This window comes from Oculina patagonica, chromosome 6, assembly GCF_052425735.1.
Source record: "Oculina patagonica isolate OP01 chromosome 6, crgOcupat, whole genome shotgun sequence".
NCBI lineage: Eukaryota > Metazoa > Cnidaria > Anthozoa > Scleractinia > Oculinidae > Oculina > Oculina patagonica.
Genome location: NC_135763.1, coordinates 22,782,491 through 22,806,781, shown reverse-complemented (window position 1 = coordinate 22,806,781; position 24,291 = coordinate 22,782,491). Strand labels below are relative to the sequence as shown.

Genomic DNA, 24,291 nt, shown 5'->3' with positions numbered 1-24,291 from the left:
ACCATGTATTTTTGTCAACAACATCACTAGCAGTCAACTATTCAATTGCATAAATCGTCTGAAGTAGAATCTATCAATTTAGCTATGGAGTAAAATTTATCTAGCTATTTCTAAATATTTAGCATAACGCAATTATGATAGGCAAATGTTGTTAAAGCAAAAACAATTCACTAACCTAAGCTTGCTCAAGCACTCCGTGCAAACCCCAGCGAGGTCGAACAACAAACACAAATTTTCTTCCTTCGGTATCTGAACTTCTCTACCCTGTAACCTAATCCGCGCTCTAATTGGTCAGTGGATGTTACCATGATATTACAGCTTTGCTGATTGGTTAATTTGTGATGCTTGCGGCGGGAACGGCAAGTATTTTTAAATGCTCTGGTTAATTTTTCTCCAGTTGTTTTGACATGCATGAAAGCTTTTTTCATACTCTCAACATAGCCGATGATCAAAATCTGTTCATAATGAGAGACTGTATTGTTATTCTCCGTTCTTTCAATTCTCAACAAGCTGCCAGCAATGCTGAAGTTTTGTTTTTCAAGAATAAATGTCAACTTTTACCACGCGAAGAATAAAAAAATGTCATCCGCGCGGTGTTCAACTTTTTTGGAGAAAATATGTCAAATATTAAACTCTATTAAGCCGAGAATAGTCTGAAAAAACGTTCTATTGTGCTGAGTACAAATAAAACAATTTGCGCTAGGTATTCTGTGGAATGACTGACATGTGTTTTTCTGATAGATCTTTTAAAATTAAAATTAATTCAAATCCCGAGAGTTCATTTTAAAAAGTTTCTTCGGTGATTTCACCGCAGTTCTCAAATCGGTCCAATCAGCTTGAATCGGAGCAAACAAGAAAAATATACTCTTTTTGTTATTTCCTCGCTTGAAGTTTAAATTATTCCGGCAGTTCCAGTTAACCTTGATCCAAAATCGTTATGTTTTGTTTCTACTATACTCCAAGAACCAATTTTTATGTTTATTATAAACATTCTAATTTCCCGTAGTTATTTCATTTTATTCCCTGAGGTCAAAGTCCATGCACGTATACATTTCCGTTTACAGCTAATTCGAGAAAGGTTGTCGGAAAAAAGAACAAAAGTGCACGCGACAAGACCGACAGGTAGTATGGGAACAGGGTATGCTGGATTTAAGAAGAATTTCGAAACTCAAAGATATGCGACAGAAAAAGAAAAGCTACAGAAAGAGGCCACCTGAGAGGAAAAACAAAATCTTCACGTGCAAAAATACAAGCTTGTACATGCAAATTTAAATGAATACCCAGACCACCTTTCGGTCTTGTCGCGTGCAATTTTGTTCTTTTTTCCGACAAACCTTTCTCGAATTAGATGTATACAGCTGTTTATACGGTTTGTCCGTCAGTTACGGTATTCCCTGGAAAGTATCAGTGTTGCTAGATAGGTGTCGCTGTATTAGTTAACGATTTCGTAGTTTTCAAAACAAAATGATATTGTGAAAATGCGTCGCTAATTTCGACCATCACCCCCGATAATAACGGTTGAAAAAAGTTTTTCCAAAATCGCTTCGGGAGCTATGATTGAATCAGCAGCTGTCTATAATACAGAATCACGACAAATTCAGGTTAAGGAAAAAACAATTGTTTTATCCTATCTTTGCTATGCCCTGCCAATCAGCGAAAAATGGCGAAGATCAATGATGTGAGCTGGTGTAAAACTTGGGGTTAGGAACATGTAACCTTCCATGGTTGACCATCTCACCCAGCCGAGGAGAGGAGCTAAGCACAATATTTATTTCTCCCGTGTAGGTGGCCGCTTCCAGTTCAGGGAGGTTTCATTTTGTAAGTATTTTTCAGCTGAATGACGAAATTGAAAAGTTCCACGTCGCCCATCAGGCAATGCGTTTCTTACTTGGCTGTGGACGTTGTGCGTGGTGCGCATGGAATTATGGGATACTTCTCATAATTGTTTTTCCGTACTTTACAAACGAAACGAAACGGAGCCTGAGGAAGCGCCGGACAAAGCATATACACAAAAATCACACTGGCCAGTTTACATAGGCAAATATATGCAGTTGAAATAGTCTACAAGTGTACTTGTGCGTGTGGAATTGGACCAAAAACAGACACTCCAAAGACGTAAATGAGCGACGCAAATAAAAACCCTACAAATACACAGAGCTGATTGATCGACAGTTACCAGCTCAGTGCAGTATGATGGTTACCATAGCATCATTTCATTGTTTAGAGTTGCTTTTATGTTGTAAAAGCCTAATTTGTTGGAAAGCTAATTATCGCTAGTCCAAAATTAAAGTCAAAAATTAATTACAAACAAGAGAACTGAAAACTAAAGAAAATACAATGGAACCACTGTACATTTGAAGTGGCGCTCGGTGACGGATCATTATTTTTTTTTCATTTTTTTTTATTCTGAAAAATATTGAAAACAAAAAGGTTCGCTGGACCAAGAAAGACAAAATAAATTTTTTGCAATCACGATATGTATAAGAAGAAATTGTTCGAATTTCGAACTATGTATTTCATTATTTCATACCCACCTCCAAGAAAATAACGGTCCGTCCCTTATCTTGGATTAGTTTATCACACTTCCAACAGCTGCGCCCCTAGCACGGGAGAACTCAAAGTTACACGGGAACTTACGGAAAATAAAGCGACTCAAGACAAATGAGTTCAACTCAGTATTTATTTCACTTGTAATCGTAGAGGTTTGATTTACAGCGAATGTCAGGTACACGGGATTAGACTATTAACCATGTCAGCCTGATATCGACAAGAAAATTCTCGTCACTGTCATCATATAATTCTTATCGTTTAAGTCAGGCGAACTTGATAATATTTTAAAATATTTTCAATTAGTTTCTCTGTTCTCATTACCTGAAATTACATGCCGATCAGAGTCAGTGCTGAACTAAAGGTTAGTAATTTTAATCCTTCCACTCCCAAAGACAGTGTAAAAGATTTTTGCAAAATAAATTTAAAAAAGAAAAATGAACATCGCCAAATGTAAGTACTGCTCAACAGCTTTCAGGCATTTCAATGGACAGAATAAAAAGTTTAAAAGTATATAAATTGAATCACGGTCGGATTTCGGGAGTAAAAGGATTAATTCTTCAAAATAAGAACGATCTGTTTATTTTGCCTGTCTAAAAAAGTTTTAAAATATCGTGAAACTTGATGAAGAAAACGTCTTGTTGCAATAAAAATACGATCAGTAAAACGGTTGCATTGCAAATATATTAACAAAATTTCCTAATTTCTGATGATAAAACAGCCCTCACGAAGAAAGCAAATGTCTCAGTTAAAACTCGTGAAATAAATCTCTTAAAAGACTGTGCTACGCAGCCTAAATTTTTACACTCGACTCTCTCTAAAGGTCACTAAATAAATTACATTTTTTTCAAATAATCTAAATTAAATATCACTCTTCAGAAGCATTAACTTAAAATTGTTCAGTTAAGTAAATATATTTCAATCTAAATCTTTAAGTGTAAAATGTTGTGTTGTAAAAGAACATATAGGCAAGGATCAGTGAAGAGATCCACATTTCATTTTTTTTCTATAATGTACTCTAAATATTTTTAATTCGAATAACCTAATTCCCTTTCATTTTGCTAAATTAAGGGCAATAGGGTAGTAAATGTTTCTTATATTAAAGACGGCTAGTGTATTGCAGTGTATCATGAGTGAAAATTTACAGTGATTTTACACACCAAACTATCTAATTGGAGACTGATTACCACTTGTAATCATTAATAAAGAAAACTTTAAAACAAGGCGTCACAGCAAAACTAAATGCCTGTCAAACCGGTTTTTTTATCGGTACACTGATACGCTTTCTACATGGCTATATCGTGCGATCTGATTTGTGCTCAAATAGTGGATCATTTGTTCAATAACATATATATATATATATGGATGAAAAATAAGAAGTACTCTAGAACTGCAATTCAACTTGTTTATAAAACATATTCGATTTTCTACAATGTGATTATCAGTCCATGTAGGAATGTTGAGTAACCACACTCAAATGTGACGTCTTATTTACGTCATAATTGGATCATATTTACAGCATAACCGGCCTTTTCAGATCACCTCATAAGTTTGCCGCGTCACCATTTACCCTAAGGCAACTTTTCCTTTCTCTTGTAAAGCCGGAAATAAAATACGTAAAGTACAAAACAAACAAAGGAAAAAAATAAAGTACAAAAAAGGAAATAGCGATTAAGCTTTGCGTCATCACTGCTTATTATTTGCAGTTTAAAATGCAGTCTGTGCGCAATTAATCACATGTGAAACAAACTTTTTAAAAAAGCCCCCCCCCCCTTGAGCAATAAAACTTCCGTTCACTTTAATACTGAAGACCCCTGGCAACAAGGAAGTCTAATTAAAAATGATGAATTGTGAAGCCAAGGTCTCAGCTAAAACGTGCTGATTGCATTCCAACTATTATTCCGTACAGACTTACGATCTTTGCGGTTAAAGAAAAGAAGACCGCATAGTATTAAAAACACGACAAGAAGGCAAAAAGTAGAATTCCGACAGGCGACAGTCAAAATTATGCGCTCCATCAACCGAGGCAATACTACAAGTGCAGTTTCAAATAGATGATTAAGTTTTGCCGCCCAGTGGTCTATTTACATTAAACAATAATTATTACTTGTCTTTATTGTAAAGACGACTTAGGTCTCAAGCGAGATCTTCTGAATGAACTTCTTATTTCCACGGCAGGGTAAATTGAGTTTGACACATCAGCGCCATCACTATTGGTTCTTGTCGGTCTGTCCTTTGCACCCTGAGATCGAAGCATGAATGAATCCTGAGGGGGAATAACATCAAGTAACGTCAATAGCACGAAATCTTTTCTTCAATCCAGGTTACGTTTCAACTCAAGTAACCATTCCACTTGAAGGGTTTTGTTTCTCGCTATGGGAGCATGTACTCAAATTAGCTGTAATTCAGTCATTGAAAACTAGGTGATATGGTCCATTTCACGCCCCCAAGTCTCTTTTAAGTAGTAACTGTACAGTCATTTATTGCAATGTGTAATTCATGTTTCGTTTTGCCCTGACCGCTCCTTCAGTTTCTGTGAATCCTACATTACTAAGTAATAAACAGTAACAGGAAACAGGAAGTCAACATACAAATTCTCCTTACTGGCTCCCATACATTTCTCATAGTAGTAGTTGGGAGAATTTGTTTAACCATGAAACCATTTCGTTTGGGTGACCATTTCCTTCAGTGCACTCTATCAGTTTTTTTATACGACGCTTTTAAATGAGAACATGAATTTTATAAGATTTTAACTGCCCGTTGGTTCGCATGGAAAACATTTTAGTGCTGCGGGTATTTGTGTATCAGACAATAATAAAACAAGACTTGAGTGTTCAAGGTCAACATATACTGACGAGTCAATAGAGAAGGACGCTGGGAATAGAAGAGTTACAGGACACCTAACAAGGAGCGAATGCAACAACGCAGGTATGCTTCTGAGGCACCGGGCTAATCAAGGAGTTTTTGAAGACAGTACGTCCGGTGCATAATCCCCCCACTCCTCCCCTAGATGGAGAACCTTCATTGAATTGGTACTCTGATGGGTTCTCTGATTGTTGGGTTGACTGGTACATAATCAACATGATACAGCTGGATAGGTAAGCAGATAAACCAATATGTGTATAGAAAAGTAGGTAGGTGAGTAGACAGGCATGCAGGCTGGCAGGAAGGTTACAGTGTCCATAGTAGGGCAGGAGGGTTAGGGATAAATAGGTAGACTGATGCTTGGATAAGAGCGGTAGAACGGCAAAGGGAACGCAAGCAACACGATAGTAATAGGTGGTTATGTAAAGATCATGCATTATTGAGTTACACCAGATTAAAAGCATGCATTAAAAGACAACTACAGAAAAGAAACTACGTAAAAATCGTTGAATTCTCTTCATAGACAAAAGAATGCTCTCGCTCTCTCGTTTAAATATTTAAAATCCATTGCATATAGCGTAATGGGTTAAGGGATTTTATTTTATATTATTATAAATTCCACCAAGCTAACTGAAAACAGCGGTCTCGTACTCGTCCTCCACTCGACAGACGAGATTCATCGAGCGGAATTCCAGAAACGTGTCGTCAAAGTCCTACCGGCCCTATACCCACTTAGGGTTATGGCCATAAGTCAAGTTAGTCAAGTCCTCAAAGTCACGTGACAGCTTTTGTCATACGATTGGTTCACGAGAATCGAAAACTCTTTGCGTAGTTTTTCATAGAGCTGTCAAAAAATAAAACGAATTAAAACTTCGCAAAAATAACAATAAAAAGCTCTTAAGTCGCAGTTGAAAGTAATTAGTAGAGCGAAAAATCATTGTACTAAAGGTTATTCAAGCCTTGTAGCCGAGTGGTTACAACGAGTTCTTATATCTGTTAACTTCATAAAGGTCAATTTTAATGAAATAAATTTTAAACTACTTAATTTTAACAATTAAAGATTGAAGCGCAGCCAGGATTAGACATAATAAAAACAGACGTTCACTGGCTAAAAATATTAAAAACAATGAGCTTTCGGCTGTCGCTCTACAGCCTTCGACGGATAAAAAAAAAATGAATACAAAATGGATAAAATATATACAAGAAAGGTGTGATAAAAAGAAAATAATGAAAAACAAAAGCGAAGTAAAAAGTGCTAATTAAGAGGCTATTTTTTAAAAAGAATACAATATTGGCTTGGAATGGGCTTTGAGTTATTGTCAGCATGCTTAGTAGCAGAGGTGTGCCAAGCTTCCAAAGTTTTTCTAATACGAAAAGAGCCTTTGTCAATAACACTAGAGTTTTCAAAGTCTATGCGATGGTCGAATGACCACGCATGTTTCGCAATGTTTGAGCCATTCGCACAGGTTTTTACATTCCTGATATGTTCTTTTTTGCAGGTTTCAAAACAAAGCCGTGGATAAAGCCTGTGACTACATACGGAAAAAAACTACTCAAGGATCAAACACTTTCTTCACGCACGAGCCTAGATAGTACCGAAATCATTTCTCTGCTGAACTTTGTTTTATCTAACAACTACTTCGTTTATGGTGATAAGATATACAAACAGATCCATGGTTGCGCGATGGGCAGCCCTGTAAGCCCTGTCGTAGCGAACTTGTGCATGGAGGCGATCGAAGAGTTGGCCATCAACTCGTCTGAAGTACAACCGAAAGTGTGGAAACGCTATGTGGAAAACAGGTTTTGCATCATCAAAAGAAATGCTGTCAACTCCTTCCATGCTACTCTCAACTCCATTGATCCACACATTTCATTCACCATCGAAGAGGAATCTGACCAACAGATCGCTTTCCTGGATTCTTTGGTTTCCCGCAAAGATAACACGATCACCGTCGATGTTTATTGCAAAGCAACCCACACCGACAGATATTTAGACTTTTATTCTCACCATGACAAAAGCCATAAGATTAGCACAGCTGAGACCCTCTTACACCGGGCAACTAAACTCCCTAGCACAGCCCAAGGGAAAAATACTGAAATCAATCACGTCACTGATGCCCTACGAGCTAACAACTATCCGTCCGATATTATTTCTAACATCCTAAAGAACACATGCCATCCCTTCACTAGAAGAACTTGTCCATATGTTTTTTAAATGGGCTGCGCCTCAGGAGCATTCCAACACTTACGCTGTACTTCCATTCATCAATGGTGTCACGCAACCACTAACAAGGATTCTTCGAAAGCACGACATTCAAGTTATTAATAAACCCCACAAGACATTACAACAAGAATTCCAATCCCCTAAATTTAGACCACCAGTCGAACAACAACCGAATGTGGTGTACAAAATTCCTTGTGCTGATTGTGATTGGTGCTATGTGGGTAAAACCGCCCGTTGTTTTGAAACCCGCAAAAAAGAACATATCAGGAATGTAAAAACCTGTGCGAATGGCTCAAACATTGCGAAACATGCGTGGTCATTCGACCATTGCAGAGACTTTGAAAACTCTAGTGTTATTGACAAAGGCTCTTTTCGTATTAGAAAAACTTTGGAAGCTTGGCACACCTCTGCTACTAAGCATGCTGACAATAACTCAAAGCCCATTCCAAGCCAATATTGTATTCTTTTTAAAAAATAGCCTCTTAATTAGCACTTTTTTACTTCGCTTTTGTTTTTCATTATTTTCTTTTTATCACACCTTTCTTGTATACATTTTATCCATTTTGTATTCAATTTTTTTATCCGTCGAAGGCTGTAGAGCGACAGCCCAAAGCTCATTGTTTTTAATACTTTTAGCCAGTGAACGTCTGTTTTTATTAATTTTAACAGTTCAAGCCTTCTTGTCAAAGTATTAAATTTCATACGTTTACTTGATTGCATGAAATAATTTTTGTTTTGGTCCCGACATTTTCATGATCTGGAGTACTTGAATTTTTACACATTTTAAAGTTAATAAAGCAATTTTAAAACTGAAAAATCATTAAAGAACTAATTCGAACCGTTTGAGATGAGAGCATTCATGAGACTATGAGGGATTTCAACAGTATTTACATTGAAGTGAAGTGACGTTACTCAGCTGGCTTCAGAGATGAGTCTCCATTGTTGATTTAGCACAGAGCGTGACCTTCTATAGAGAAAGGTTTATAACAACGGAACAGCAACTTGTTCAGTAAAATATTGAATTGAAGACCTGCATTTTATATAAAAAGCTAAAGAAGTGGTTAGAAAAAAGTAGAATAGGTTATCACACTGACAGTTTAAGAAATGAAATAATTATAAGTTTATTAAATGAAAGAAAAAAATGAGGCACTGGGAACATGCAGCTTATTTAAATAAGAAAAAATAATGTTCAACAGAAACACTCAAAAATATTGTTTTAATATTAAGGTCAATTTTACTAATACTTTGAAATGTTTACATTTAAGACAATTTAGATAATTATACTGATTTAGAGTTAAAAGAGGTAGGTCTAAGATCGCCCTTCTGAATTTTTTTTTATTTCAAATTTTTAAAGTTAATTAAAGGAAATAGTCTATCTCAAATTAAAAGGTTGACTTAATTAGTATTACACTGTACCATTTTTTATTTGTGTCTTCAAATATTGATGACTTCTTTATTCGTTCAGATTTCCACAATGTTTGTAAATAACAATTAGTTAAATAATATATTATGACAATTATCCCAAGTTATTGACTTTGTTTACTATCTAACAAGAGAACATTGATGCTTTAATGCTGAACTTTTTTGCAATGACTGCTGTTTAAATATCCAAATTAAAATGTTTACTGATGGTAAGTTACTTACCCTAAAACTGTGTCTTTTTATGTCTGAATGCATACTGCTTCTGCTACCAGAGTTAAAACTCAGGGAACGGTGTCTCTTCTGCTTTTGTTTGCTTTTAATATCAGTCTTACCAGAATCCACTGCATCTCTGTAAATTATCGAGAAATAACAACAATAGTAAAAAATTTTGTTTGTTGTGGTTCAATTTTACCCTTGGTTCAATTTCGTATTTTCCTCTGATAATGATAATGATAATGATAACGAATATAAAACAAAGGAAAATATCAAATTGTGTGGAGGGTAAGATTAAGCAATGACTTGTACAATTGTACTGTGATTCTCTGTTAAAGTTTTCAGTCTTGTCTCTTAATATTGATCAATCAATCAATCAATCAATCAACTTTATTAAAAGAGGGTAACGGCAAACAGTAAAAACTACTGACAAACAAGCGGCCCTCGGATTACAAATTACAACTACATAATATATACTCGGATTACAAATTACAACTACATAATATATACAATTTAAAATTTGAATTAAAATACAGAAATTTCTAAAAATAGGGATTAAGAATTAAAAAACTGTAAAATGATGAATGTCCTTAAGGCTAGATGCGTAAAAATCAATTAGGCCATTTTTAAAACAATGTAGACTCTCACTTTTCTTTAAGAAATTGGGAAGAGTGTTCCAAAGTCTAGTTGCTCTCACGCTAAATGATCGCCCTCCTTCGGTTTTTCGTTTGAAACGGGGGCAGGCCAAGTTGACAGAGCCATATCGACTATTTCTTTCATTTATTTCAGAGTTTGGCACTAAAAGTTCGTTCATATAGGATGGGCTTTGGCCATTAATACGTTTGTACACTTGTGTTAAGATGTTTATTTTAACCTCGAGATGAACCGGAAGCCAATTTAAAATCTTGAAAAGTTCAACGCTGTTCGCTCGTGTGTCGGCGTCAAGGATAACGCGCGCAGCGCGTTTCTGGAGGCGAAGAATCCTCTGCAAATTCCCCAGAGAACACGACGACCACACCACGGAGGCGTAGAGCATGTCTTGCTTGATCATCGACTGAGAGTTTGTTGGTACTTTTATCAAATTCCCTTAGTCTAGCAGAAATGTCTTCCAACTTCTATAACTATAGCAAGTATAGTTTTGTATGGCGGCATAAAAATAAGATATCTTTTCACCATGAACTAAATCTGAGCAATCCTTTCTTCTAAATATTCTCACATTTGTAGCAATTACTATTAATTAAACTTCTTTGTTTTGTTGTTTTTTTTTTCCAAAATGCCGGCCATAGAAACTTTGCACTTAAAAAATCTATTTGACTTGTCTAGCACATGTGAATGCAAAGCTTGACGGTTTCATTATTTTGAAATAAAATACTGTAAATACCCAAACCGACACATCAGCTGCAGGTTAACACTGAAAAGACCAGAGTTTGTATCACAGTTAGAGTTAGACAAGCAAGAACTCATACACACACTAGAAATCTCAGTCGGATGTGTTAAGACCCTTATAAAAACTTCCAACTCTAAATTCAGTAACTGCAACTGTAACTGAGACGTACCTTGCAGGGACCAACACAGACAAAAGCTCAGAAGTCAGATGTCTTCTGATGATATTCTTGGATGAGTGGATACCAAGAGCTTGAGCAAGTTCATCAGCACCAAATGAAGGATCAAGGACTAACAAAGCACCATGGACACCACTGTCCCTCAAACTGTCGGCATATTCCTAAGAATACAAATCAGATATCAACAACTATTTTATGTTATTTTCATTTTACTCTTTACATATGCTTCAGCGTAATTTAATCTAAATTTTTCGACAATCAGAACATGGTAACTCTCGCAGGGATATGGTTTAGAGTAACTCCTGTTCTTTTACATCCTGATTTTTCCATTATTTTATGGCTGAATTTTACACATGTATTGAGTTGGAATCAGAGATTGTGGAGTAGGGCAGTGGGGGTAGGGCCAGATATTCATGGTTTTCAATTCACTTCAATCATGGCCAGTCTTAACCAGACATCTTCCTCTCTTGTTTCCAAACCATTATTTAAACATTTCAATGGATTTGAAGAGCTGTTTTTTTGCAACAGAATTGCCCAAACATTGTGTGGCCAATGCCTCTTCAACAAAATAAAATGGCCACAGGAATGTTACTGATTACATTGAAAACTAAATCATCACATTACATGACAAGGAGTCCAAAGAAAGGATATTTACAAAATAAGATGATGAACATTTGAAAGAAACAATTTTTCAAAGTGCAAGGGGGGGGGGGGGGCAAATAAAATGTGTTCAATGGCACATACAAACACTGAAGCCAACCTACCCCCAAGTCCACTGAACGGCACCACTTAGCAACTCTCTCATTAGTCCAAACAATAGGATCCAAGTCATTTTCTTCACTTTGCCTTCTACGCTCCACGAACAGCTACATATGGAGAAGATTAATTTTCAGATTTACATAGTGCTACCTGTACTGTTAATGGCTAGCCTAACTGCAGTTTTTCATGAAGGTCTTACATTCAGAGAAGGAAGAGATAACTGAGTATGTAAAAAACATGATATCTTTCTATAATAAAAAAAAAATTGAAATACTAACAACAAAAATCCAGCTTATGGCGTGTATAACGTATTTATTCGATAAAGCGCCCTGGACATTTATTAAATTGTTGCACCTTGAGAGTGGGCGCTTATTCGAGGTGGGTGCTTATCCGAGGCTGGGCACTTATTAAATTTTCACCCTTTTAAACAAGAAGTACGTTTATTTTGCAAGATAACAATATATAATAACAAAACTTGAAGATGTACCAAAGCGGAATTTTAACTGTTCACTGAAAGTTTCTAAGAAAAATCAGTCTTCTGGGTAGTCTTTTAGTAATAATTAGTCAATTTCAATCTCAATTTCAATCATAGTCAATACTCCTCTTGTGCCCCCCTTTTTTTTGGGGGGGGGGGTTGGGGGTGAGCACGTATTCAAGGATAGGCACTTATTAACTTTTCCTACCTACAGGGTGGTTGAGGTTGGGCGCTTAATCAAATAAATATGGTATGTTTGTATTGGCAGCCTCTAAAGAAATGTTACGTTGAACCTCTTTGATACAGACACCAAAGGAAGAGGGAAGAATGTCCATATTACAAAAGAAGAGTTGATATGAAATTTAGCCTCTTTAGACCAAGTGAACTGTCCGTTATAGGGAGGTGTCCATTTTAAAGAGGTGTCTGTAAGGAGGGAATTGACTGTACTGTTTTTCTCAAATAAAATTGTCACAGTGCCAGGAACCAAATTCCAAGTGTTGGTACAGCTAGTACACACGCAGGAAGGAGACATGAGGGTTTGCAGTGTTGCGGTGTTGTGGTGAATAAAATCCCATCTTGCAGTGTTGCCGTGATCTCAAACCCTACGGTGTGCGATGTTTGTGTTACAAAACCTACATACATGTACGGTGTTCGATGAAACGAAATTATTTGCGGTGATGCGGATTTTTGTCTGACACTAACAAAATTTAGTTCTAATATCTTCATTGATCTGTCCTTATTTCTTTTAAAAAAGCACATACCATATGTTTCATTTGTAACAAAATACAGTCAAACATTATGTAGTTAAACTTTTATACGCTTTAGCTGGTTTCCAATCCCAAGCCGTTCTCATTGATAAGTAACTTGGATCTCTGTGGTGATGATGTCCGCTGTGCATTGATTGACTTCAAAATATTATATCACATGTGGACGTTCAAATCATGGTTGAAAAATTGATGGTGTTTTGTCAAATTTTCTTGTGGTGTTGCGGTGTTCAAGTTCCCCCCAAGTCCCCCTCATGCATGCTTACCTCCTTGTTGAAATCCATCATGCGAAGCAACCTAACACCATGAAGAATACTCATCTAACAAGGCAAAGATTGAAACAAAATTAATAATTTGTATTTGCCCATATTCAGTACAATGTACTAGACTGACAAATTTATAGTCACATCATTATGATGCTGAATGCTGAGGGTAGCTTAAATACCTTCCACTCATTGTAACAATAAATATATAATAACATTATTTGCAACTGATCTTCGACATATGTACAACATAACAGAACAGAACAGAACATAAACTTTACTTTCTCTCGTTTTTATTAATTAATTGGTGTTTTATTAGAAGCTCAGACCTGTACTACAGCTCTAAGCAGCAAAAGGTTAATTTTCTTTAAATTCATTGTGGAAATTAAGTTTTCTACAAGTTAACTGAAAACATTTAATGAATTTCTCGACTCATTTATGGTCAGCAGTCAATGCTTTATTTTAAGAGAACTTTTCTAATGTTATGACAGCACTGCACAACATGTACAATGTATGACCCATGCAACATGAACACAATTGACTCCACCACGTGACAGTGAAACAATACATTTTCCTGGGTGGCTCATGTTATGACACTCACAGTCAAGGTCTCACCTGATGGAATTTCTTGCTAACATTGAGGTATTTTTCCATGTCTTTTCTTGTAAGCACATTTAACAACCTTCCATCAATCATTTGTGCTTCAAATGCAGAGCAATACTGGCTAAGACCCAGGTCTCTAATCCACACACGGGACACCCAAAAGTGATCCACAGAGGAGATTGCTGGGTACTTGCTGTAAAATTATAGACAACACAGAATATCACACTTGCTACACATGAAAATAAGCTGTGTTTAGATAAATCTTGTATAAACACCTCAAAGTCACACACTTGTCACAATAAAGCTGTTGGAAGGAGATCAAGATGGTTAAGATTTCAGGAGGAAGGCTTGGGAGGGGGAGGGGGGAGCTCTTCCAAAGTTTTCAAACTTCGGTAACCTTTTTGGAGTGAAAGACCCTATCCCCGGCAGTCTCCGTTCACGTGTGGTCTATAAGTTTGCATGTGCGGGCTGTAATGCCTGTTATGTCGGCGAAACCACCCGACATTTTGCCACACACGTGCGTGAGCACTTAGCCAGTGATAAGGCCTCCCACATTTTCAAACACCTTCAGAATTCTGAACGTTGTCGCTCCTTGTGTTCAATAGATTGCTTTCATATTTTAGATCAAGCCTTTACCAGCTTTCAATTTAAGATAAAGGAGACTATCCATATTCAAAAGGAACTACCTTACCTCAATCAGCAATTACACCATGTAAATCTACAATTATCTTTCTAATTCACACATTTTCACGTTCTGTTGTTACTACTTGTCTTAATTAGCATTTTTTCTACTTATTATTCAACTCACTGTGCTTTGTAAACCATTCAACTGAAGATGACAGATGCTCTGTCGAAACATGTCTTTGAAACTTAAAAAATTGTCGTTTTACTTAAAATCTTTTCAAAAGTACTAAATAAATGTGCGCCAACCCTGCAGGTACATCTTCTCTTGTAGTATGGTAGTAATTTTAACCAATGATCTTCTTTATCTTTTTCACAAAAGGGGGAGGCCAGGGGGAGCAGGGGCAGGAGAGACTACATGAAAATTATCGGACATGAGGCAAACAATAAAATTTTATCGCAATGGATTGCCGGATTAATACTATTCCATCAAAGGGGATAAGCAATACTTTGAGTCACTCCATGCTACCGAAACTTTATAGAACCAGTGCCAACATTATGAAACACTGGAACCACGTGCATAATTTACCTAATTTACTACAGGTACCTTGTCAGACTATATGACAATAACGTACAATCAAGTAAGGTTAGGCCATATTTGTGATAACTTAACAATGTATCTAAAGAACTATTCCAAGCATCTGTAAGTAGCAAAACTTACACAGAAGATGGGTCCCTGTAATCCTCAATAGCCAGCCTCAATTTCCGTCGGTGCATGGTGTTTCCCACACCAAGCCCAGCTTCTAGCTCAGCATCACTGAGCTCTAACAAAACTTTTCCACTTTTAATGTTCTCATAGCACATTTGTGAGTACATAGGCATCTGGCATTCAACCTCCAGCCAAGCTAAAACCATATTGGCTTTCCAGCATACCATGGGAACATCTTTGTGTAATTCCCATACACGCTTTTTCTCTGCAAAACTAGTGCTGGTGGGGAGCTTATTTATGTTGTCAATATCCGGGAATTCTGTTGATCACAAAATTATAAGAAAACACCAAGGTATAAATAATATTTTGCCAGAAAAAATAGCTCACTTTCTCTTTGTGGGAATGTGGTGGTACGATATTGTAAAAATTTCAAGTGCGCAAATTCTGATTGGCTTATTTCTGCTAATTAATCAATAATTAATCAGGACCAAAAGACTTAGGAAACTCCTTTTAAGGTAACTCTTATCATAAGATAGGTCTAACACCTTGTTTAAACACATCACCATTAGATGAAAGTGGAAATGATGCCTGAATCTATGTGGGGGACGCCAGCGAGTGCAGATGATGATCATGACAACCCTGTGAGTGGCAACCACCAGGCACTGTCACAGTGAGAGAAAAACTCAGTGGAAGGCATGACTTAATACTTACTGATACTTACATAGAAAAGAAGGGAGGCTAGGGTGGGAATGAAAGGCGATTGGAAGCACTTGCTCGAAAGACAATGTGGGTAAAATGGCTTGACCACAATGTGAGAGCTGTAAATTAACTGAAGCCCTGACCCCTGGCCAGCAATTGCCTCAAGTTTAACCTTCCCTAAATTTCAGTTCCCCCGATTCATTGACTGATGGTAAATAAACAAATTTTCTCCTAAGAGAACAGATGTCCTAACTCAACATGTATGTATTCCATTGGTTTAAAAGCTGTTTTCCAGTCCATGCTTCTGACCTGGGGTTTGTTACGAGTTCTTGGTTACTTTACACTTCAGTAATAGAATTTGTGAAGTTTTTGAGTCTGTCATTATAGGTCACTTCATTCAGGAATGCTCAATGAGGAATAATGTTTAGGTTCTTCTGATCGCTATTATTGTTTTGCAAGGGTATCTGGCATTTATAATGAAGAATCAAAGATCTCTTCGAGATATCGACTTTTTTGCATGAAGTTAGTATGAGTAGAAGGTTTATCCTGGGCATTGTTATTCGAACATATCCTGGAAGAATTTAAACATCTTTCAGTTCAAGCATTTTTTTTTATTTTCGTGGAGGAAATGCTGTATTTGTCAGTCACGACGGCTGGGCGCCTTGCGACTCATATACTTTGGCTTGGTTAAAAATAGTAAACTTTGATGTTTGCCTGTAATCGAAATAGTTCTTTCCTTTCGAGTTAGAAAGATATCTACTTTAATGCAGGGTTCCCGATAAAGGTTATGCACGACAGAGTTACCTTTTGTCTCGTCATGCAATCTTAACCCCACATTGAGAAGTAAATTTTTGTTTGGATATTACCAAAAGCCGCTTCTCCTCACGTTATTCTTTACCTTACAGCTACACATGCCATTTCTAACGACTACATTTCCAGTAAAACAGTTGCTGTTTTATTTTTCTAATGGCGATGCATTAACTTCTGAACAGAAGCAAAAATTTTTAGCGTTTACTGCTTCCACCAGAAGTAATTTCACAACAGGCTACAAAAACACTTGTAAATATCACTTCACACCTGCATTGAATGATGTTGCAATTCTAAATTATGCAACTCAGCAGAAATAATCAATTGTCACAAAATGAGTTCCCTTTGGTTAACTATTAGCAACGTTTTAGTGTGTGAAAGACAAATTTGCGTTGTTAATCGTTTAGGTTAAAGTAATATTAGCGCCTAAAGACTTGCACCAGTACAAATTGAGTTCTTAATCGTTGTCTTTGAGTGCTGTCTTTGAGCGCTGAACCCCTCACATTCTTAATTGGTTATGTCACTTAAGATTTGGAATACTCACGTTTTTAATTATTATATAACGTTTGTAAATTTGACAAGTCGCATTTTTTCTACAAGAATGGAAGTGTTGAAGCACAACTATAGAGTGACACTTTACAAGTCACACGCTTTGATCACCCACAGCGGAAAGTATTCCCTTGAGAAATTAAAGCAGACCCTTGAGAGTTTAGAAGAATGTGGTTCGAGATGGAACAACTTACCCGCTATTCTTCTTCTCTTGTTTGTAAACAAGCAAAAAAGTTGAAAAAAGGTGAGTTTGTCCCAGAATTTTTAATGTGGCAGAATGTAACTTAGGCTAAGTCAAAGACAAGCCAATGTTGGTCAGCTGCAATCAGTAGACCATGCACCATGATGTCACATACAGGGTTTTCCCAATTTACATGTATCGTGTGTTCCAGCTGCGTGTGGTTGTGCAGTTCGCTACTACCTCCGAAATGTGGATGTGAGTTGCTGTTTTCTCCCTTACCCTCCCTCCCTCATTGGTGGATTTGGTAAGTATAGGGTTGATAAGTATTTCCATTGACTTGGTCAGTGTGTCGGTGTCTGGTGGGTGGTTACCACTCTCAGAGTTGCCATGGATACCTGCATGCTCTGCTTGAGCTCATTTTTCACCATGAACCCCGACCCACTATCAAAGGCATAGATACCAAGTCTCACACTTTTGGCGTGAGACTTTTTGACCCAATCTCACGCAACCACGCCATTCAGAGAAATACAATGTATCACACTTTTTTAAGAACACATAAACTTGCAGAAAAAGTCTTGATTAATTAAGAGATATAGAGGTATTTCAGCTGTACTTTGTTGGAAGAGATGAATGCTTATCAACTCTAATCATCGATGTGCTCACCCTCACAACAAACGCTTGCCCAGAATAATGGAAATTGCTTCTCTGCAACTTACATTTTTTTTTTAATTTTCTGGGGGGGAAGCCTCCAGACCCCCCTACAGGTTTGTCCCTTCAGACCACAATATTGCCCCTTTGGAGCAGTTCCATTTCTCACTCCATACCAACCAAACAACTTAGCATCTATTCAAAGGCACCTCCTCAAAGCTAATCTATTGACGATGAGTTTCATTTTGGCTAGTAAACATTCCTTCATGTGATGCTCACATAAACATTTTTTCGACAGAGATTGTACAGTATGGACTGGAAATCATCTTAAATATACAACCTCCCCCCCCCCCCCTCAAAAAAAGTCAGGATTGCCTGTAATAATTAATCTACAGCAAAAATAGGTTGTGACATACCCCTAACTACCGGCTTTAACAGGGGCTTTCGTTGTTTTCCTCGTGAAAAAAACCTTGACAGTGAGCTGGAGCGTGTCTTCACTTTCTTCTTTTCCAAATCAGCTTGGTCAGAGTTGTTCTGAACACCAAAATCAAAGACTTCCAAGTCTTGTGGTGTTGGTTCTTGACTTAAGTCAGACTGAGAGCCTGATGAAGCTGACTCTACAGGTGATATCAATGATGATGGAAGAGTGCAGTCATCTAAAATGGAAGAAATGGCTTAATTAACAAACCAAATAAATATGCCATTATGCTGCAGTGGAACAGAACAAAACAATGTACATGTATAACAGACTCCCAGCCCACATAAAACTGTTTACTTGCAGGAATCTGTTGTGAAATAGTCTTCATAAAAAAGTTGAGCCCTTAAAACGCATTTATTATAGATGCAATTTTTTTTTTGCATCAAACCAAAGCAAAATGTAGATCTATGTGCCACTGAACACTTCATTCATGGAATCAGTGGTCTGTAACATCAAATCAAGGCTGGCAGGAAATTTATTTCAATTTAAACATCTTTGTATATCTAAAGTTGAATATCTTATAGTATAGTAAATTAATTTATTTTTCTATGTCAAATAAAATTTTGTTGTCATGTCTGTGAACTGACTTAGCTAAAGAGCTAGTCATTGAGTTGATGGTACATTCCAGGGTCATTCCACAGTATTCCGTCTGTTGCGGAGGGGAAATTTAGAGACACTTTTTTTGTTGTGGTTTAATAGATATTTTTCTGTTACTTCTGATTATCTATTCAGGGTTTAAGTCTTCAAGAAAGCTTTCTTTTCTGCTGCCCTGCTTTTTTCCAAAATACATTATTTAGATTACAGAGCCTTAAAAGAGGGCTGTTGCGGAGGGGAACAGAGAAAATGGCGTTTTTTGTTTTTAAATTTCATTCTCAAAATTCTCTGAATTTTAAAATTCTTTTCTGTGCCTAATAAGTTTTTGATTTTCCTCACTGTATGTTAATTAGAAACATCACATAAAGAAACTCAAATGTTTAGTGTTTTTCCAGTGATGCAGAATTTAAGAACATTGTTCGCTGTTGCGGAGGGGAAGTTGCGGAGGGGAAAATTTGTCCTTTTCAGTATTCACAATAAATGAGCAGTTAAAAGATGGTGATAACCCTTGCATTTTGATGATTATTATTACAATTTCACAATGACATATAAATATCTTCAGCCTTTAAACATTTTTTGGCAGTTAGGGGTTAACATGTATTTTCTATGATTTTACTAAGTAAAGTAAAAAAACAGGTATATGCAAATACAACTGATTCATACGCCTAACAAAGCAGTGTCAATGTTTAACAGCAAACACCCATAGATAATTAAACGCTTCTGAAAAACAAAACAGATGTGAGCCTGGTATGTTGCTTCTCATTATCATTCCAAAATTGTACGTAAAAGGGCAATTGCCTTTTAACAAAACTGGCCCATAAAATGCAGCTTATATGTTGAATGCGTGTAACAATGCAATGCCTGTTAGTGCATATGCACCTGTAAGATACTGTAAGGTTGTAAACTTTGGTGAGAAAATGCCTTCTTTTACCAATGTCAACACCAGTGTTAGCTAAATCTCCCTCAAAAGAAATTTTGTTCCCACAACAGAATTCCCCTCCGCAACAAAGTTTCCCCTCCGCAACAGTATTTCCCCTCCGCAACAGTAATTAATCATTCCTCTTAACTACAGCTCAAAACATAAAATCTCTTTGACAGTAATAAAACTTAACCTTAGCTCAAAATTAGAAGATGTGAAAACATGAAGTTGATTTTGTTAATTACAAGCTGACAAACAAAACTTTTAGGCCTTAAAATGTTGCGGAGGGGAAAACAGCATACATATTGTTGTCTGCTGCTGACACACTGAGAGAAATATCAATTTTGGGTAATGTTAAAGTTACTTTGTCTTAAGTAGTTTGTGTCACATACCATCTCAGCAAAATTCCTGTTTTCTATTTTTTACCAGTAAAACATATTACTTTCCCCTCCGCAACAGCAATTATCATTATCAATGGTAATTAATGATAATTTATGCACTAACAACAATTGATGACAAAAAATATTTATCATTTTCATAAATTCTAGCTAATATGCTATCAATTTGTCTGGAATTTGACTAAGTTAAACAAATTTGATTTTTCAAATTTTTTGTCCATAATACTGTGGAATGACCCTCCACTAAAATATCTTTTCCTACTTTACAGCAAGAAAACAAATTTCAACCCCTTGAAACAAGTCAATTTGTGATCACACAAATGCAGTGATTCCTCTATCATGATTTAGGGACTGGTCATCATTTACTGTGAGGGAAGGAGGGGGGGGGCATAACGTGTAAATGAGCGATGTGGGTTCAAGCCCTGGCTGGGGCAGTTGGGCGGGACCCAGGAATGGGTGCCAGTGAATTTAATGCTATCTAGGGTAGCCCTGCGATGGACAAGCATCCCATCCAGGAGGGAGTAGAAATACTCCTAGTTGCTTAATGCTACAGAAACCAGGATTAGCTCCCGCCTGATTAGACACTAGGCTCGAAATATTGTAGCAAATTGTGCAAGCAAGCAAATGCATGGAGGTCACAATGTGTCCCAGCTTAAACGTAGCCACCCCAGGCCACCTGCGTCAAAGGTCCACTGACCCACATTGTCATGAAATTAACATTACCTAAATGATATTTAGCCACATAGCATTTTTTTAACTTAATCGTAAACCAGTAACAAGAAAATTCGCCACAACTAAAAAAACACAGTTTAAGAAAAATGGCATCAAAAAGTTATGTGTTTCATGAATTTACAAAGAATTGGCATGTGAGTAGGGATCCAAAGCCCCTTTCCAGAACTCAATACAGGACTGGGTCACCTAAGCCCCATGAGCTTCCTAGTTTCCTTGCTCAAATGTTAAAGGTAAAAGAGCAATTATAATGCATTAAGCTACATCATTTATATTTTCAGTATGCATCTAATATCACAGCTTGTCTAGCTTATCCACAATTAAAAATTCAGGCCTGAATTGTTTGTTATGTTTATCAATCTATTTTTCTCTTTAGAATTAATCAATAACAGCCAGAAATTATGTGTTCCTAAAAAACATGAACTGATTTCTAAATAATTTTGACATTAGAAAATTTCATACCGGTATATTTATGCAAAAATTTTCCATTGCTCCTTTCTAATAAAGAACTGAGAAAAACCACGTGGGACAAAACAAAGATCATGAAACATAACTTACAGGGCTTTGTTAACTCTCCAAGGGTGCATATGCCTTAAAATTTAGCTCATCACAATGACGAATGCACAAGAGACAATGCTCTGGAGTTACTTATTTTGTGCAGATGTGACGCTTAACTTTCAGAACAAAAGGCAGCAATCAAAACTTTCTCAATTATTTCAAAACAAAATTCCAGAAACAGCAGTAAATAAGCTTATTACTGATATCAAACTAAGATCCTTGGCCGGCCTCTGTGATAAACTTTTGTTATCTCTCCATAAAAACCTGTAAGGACAAAATCTGCATTGTGTTACTAAAATGCGATACAACGTTTAAGGTCTGTTTCACGACTCAACACATTACCATAAGAAAGTTTGTCTTGCCGAAATGATTTCTATAGTCCTTTGCCTAGAATATTTAACCAAAACCAAACACTGTGGTATTCTTTTAGTTAATTATGTGCCCTCAAAAACAAAAGAGACTGAAAAAGGCCATTGTTTAACTACAGCAAGCCCTTGAGGCAAACTAATTAATCTGTCACATTAGTTCCTTTGTTTAGTGATTACAAAGACGTCTGAAAACCATTTCTATGCTAATTAATAAATTTAATAGAACTTTCAGACGGCACGGCTTGTAACGGTTCATTACAGAAAATTCATTTTTTATCGTTTTAGCTCACTTAGTTTGAGATTCTAGCCAAGAAGCTGTAAAAATTATTTGCCCTCTTTCAAGTGCTGTTTAAATTTGGATGCACAGATCAATTGATATCAATTTATTTCATACTTGTGTGACAAATAATAATCGCTGACTCAAATAATGATGTAGTTAGGTGCAAAATTGACCGTTTTCCCACATTGTGTAATATAAGTATGATAAAATTAGGAAAAACCACTTGAATAAAGCTGCTTGATAATCTGGGAGTGGCATGATTTTTCCTGTTGAAATCTTAGAACAAACATCCGGTACTCGGTTTTGCAACATAAACAGACAGAAAATCTACATTCTTGATAAAGTAGGGACGCGTGCTAGCCCAGTTCGATCAAAGACTGAATAAAGTTTATCGATGTAGCGATCACATTTGTGTAAGTGGCGTACTTGTCTTTGCAAAGCACTTGTGAAATCAATAGTCTGTCTCGCGTACATAGTCTGGAAACGATCGTAACGCAATCGGATTATTAAACACTTTCAACCCGTACTACGTTTAAAAAGCGATTGATTAGTGTAAATTGTAAAATCTACACCGATTTCCTGAATTAGCAACCAAACCAAGAAAGAAAGCTTATCATTATCAAAGATTTAACAGTTTTAAAAGTTTTTCCTTCTCACACAATGCAATGAGTCAATAAACAATGCAATGTACATTACACAAATTGAAATGAAATCACAATCACGCAAACGAACCCACCTCCATTTTTTAGCGGCGATCTTGGCAAATCCTTCAGATTTTGCTGTGAATTTGTCTTCTTGCTGTTTCTCGCGTTCGATTTCTGGTTGCCTCCCGTGGTGTCAAGATTTAAATTGTTCGATTTGAAAATCAGTTGTGAATTATTTTCTCGAAGCGAAGATTGCAGGGCGGTTAAATGCTGTTTCACTTCGAAGAAATCTGTTTCTAGTTCTTTTAACTGTGCGTCTTTCAGTTCCAATTGCGATTTTAAACTCTCGGATTCTCTTAACAAATCAGTTCGCTCCTTTTCCCAAGTCAGTTTTTCGCTCTCAAGACGCTTTATTCGTTCTTCTCCCTCTAGCATCCGTTGTTCATAATTCTGAATAAATTCTCTGAGTTCCACTTCTTTTACCTCCAAAATTCCATAAACTTGCTTCATTTGATTAAGTAAACCCATTTTCTCTGTTTTTAAGCGCTTTCTTTCCACTTTCATGCAAGAAATCGTTTCTTTAGCTCGAGCAATTTCGTGTTCACACGAATGAAGTCTTTGCCGCAGCTGATCCAAATCTGTGTTGCCGTGTCTCCACTCGTTAAGTTCTCTGGTTAAAAACTCATTTTCACAGCGCAATCTATCATTGTCTTCTTTAAAATCTTCTAATTTACTCTTCGATGATCCTGCGCCATCAGTCGTTGTTTCAGGGGTGGATACAGGTTCTGTGGGTTTAGTGCTCGCAAGCTCCGACAACCTCTTGTCTTGGTCTCGCAACTCCGCTTTCAAATATTCCACCTCGCGATTTACAGCACTGAGAGAGCTGTTGATTTTAGCAGCAATAAAAACCTTTTCCTCTCGCATTCGTTTACTCTCGCTCTCTGCCTGCTCCATCAAACGCCGCATAACACTCAAACAAGTGATCAAATCGTCTTGTCTTTTCACGAGCGGACGTATTCCCGAACTGCCACTGTCAGAGCTATCACCCGAAACTGTGCTGCTAAATGATAACGACCGAACTCTTTCTTTAAGCTTGTCGACTTCAGCCATAGCTTCCATGGGTGTTAAAGAAAGCTTTCGTTCTTTGGCGGGAGAGGAGTCTCTTCTTTTCTTATCATGATCAGTGTTTACGTCCGCCATGTTTGATTTGTGTGACAACGACCGGAGGTCACAAAGACGAAATTTTAGACGCTAGCCTCACTCTGACGAAATCATAACAGATTTCACCCCGCCCCTCCCCGCCCCGGGTCTCGACAACGGTCAAACGACAGAAATTTGCCCAAAAAAATTAGAAAAGTTCTTCAATTTACTATTTTTTTTACAGCTTTACTAAAACAATGTTCTATGATGTG

The 24,291-nt window shown here is 36.9% G+C and overlaps 1 protein-coding gene across 2 annotated transcripts; it reads right to left on the bottom strand.

The window, feature by feature from the left end:
• Positions 1-2,662: 2,662 nt before the first annotated feature.
• Positions 2,663-24,089, bottom strand: LOC144657128 (kazrin-like). Of its 2 annotated transcripts, XM_078517435.1 has the most exons (10): positions 22,972-24,089; positions 18,328-18,567; positions 15,040-15,346; positions 13,710-13,890; positions 13,098-13,151; positions 11,598-11,699; positions 10,828-10,994; positions 9,281-9,407; positions 8,528-8,603; positions 4,678-4,813 (listed from the first exon to the last, which is right to left on the bottom strand). In XM_078517435.1, the coding sequence occupies exons 1-9, from the start codon at positions 24,077-24,079 to the stop codon at positions 8,559-8,561; spliced, it is 2,331 nt and encodes a 776-aa protein (XP_078373561.1). In that variant the 5' UTR covers positions 24,080-24,089; the 3' UTR covers positions 4,678-4,813; positions 8,528-8,558. The 2 variants fall into 2 exon arrangements, with proteins under 2 accessions (XP_078373560.1, XP_078373561.1); XM_078517434.1 differs by lacking the exon at positions 8,528-8,603 and having other exon boundaries at positions 2,663-4,813.
• Between the last annotated feature and the right edge of the window lie 202 nt (positions 24,090-24,291).

Bases quoted from the DNA above. Each gene is read 5' to 3' on its own strand.
- LOC144657128 (XM_078517434.1), bottom strand. From the start codon at position 24,079: ATGGCGGACGTAAACACTGATCATGATAAGAAAAGAAGAGACTCCTCT. The intron at 15,347-18,327 runs GTATGTCACAAC...TGTGATCAACAG, and splicing joins GTTAAAGCCGGTAGTTAGGG to AATTCCCGGATATTGACAAC. The intron at 9,408-10,827 runs GTACGTCTCAGT...GATAATTTACAG, and splicing joins TCTGTGTTGGTCCCTGCAAG to AGATGCAGTGGATTCTGGTA.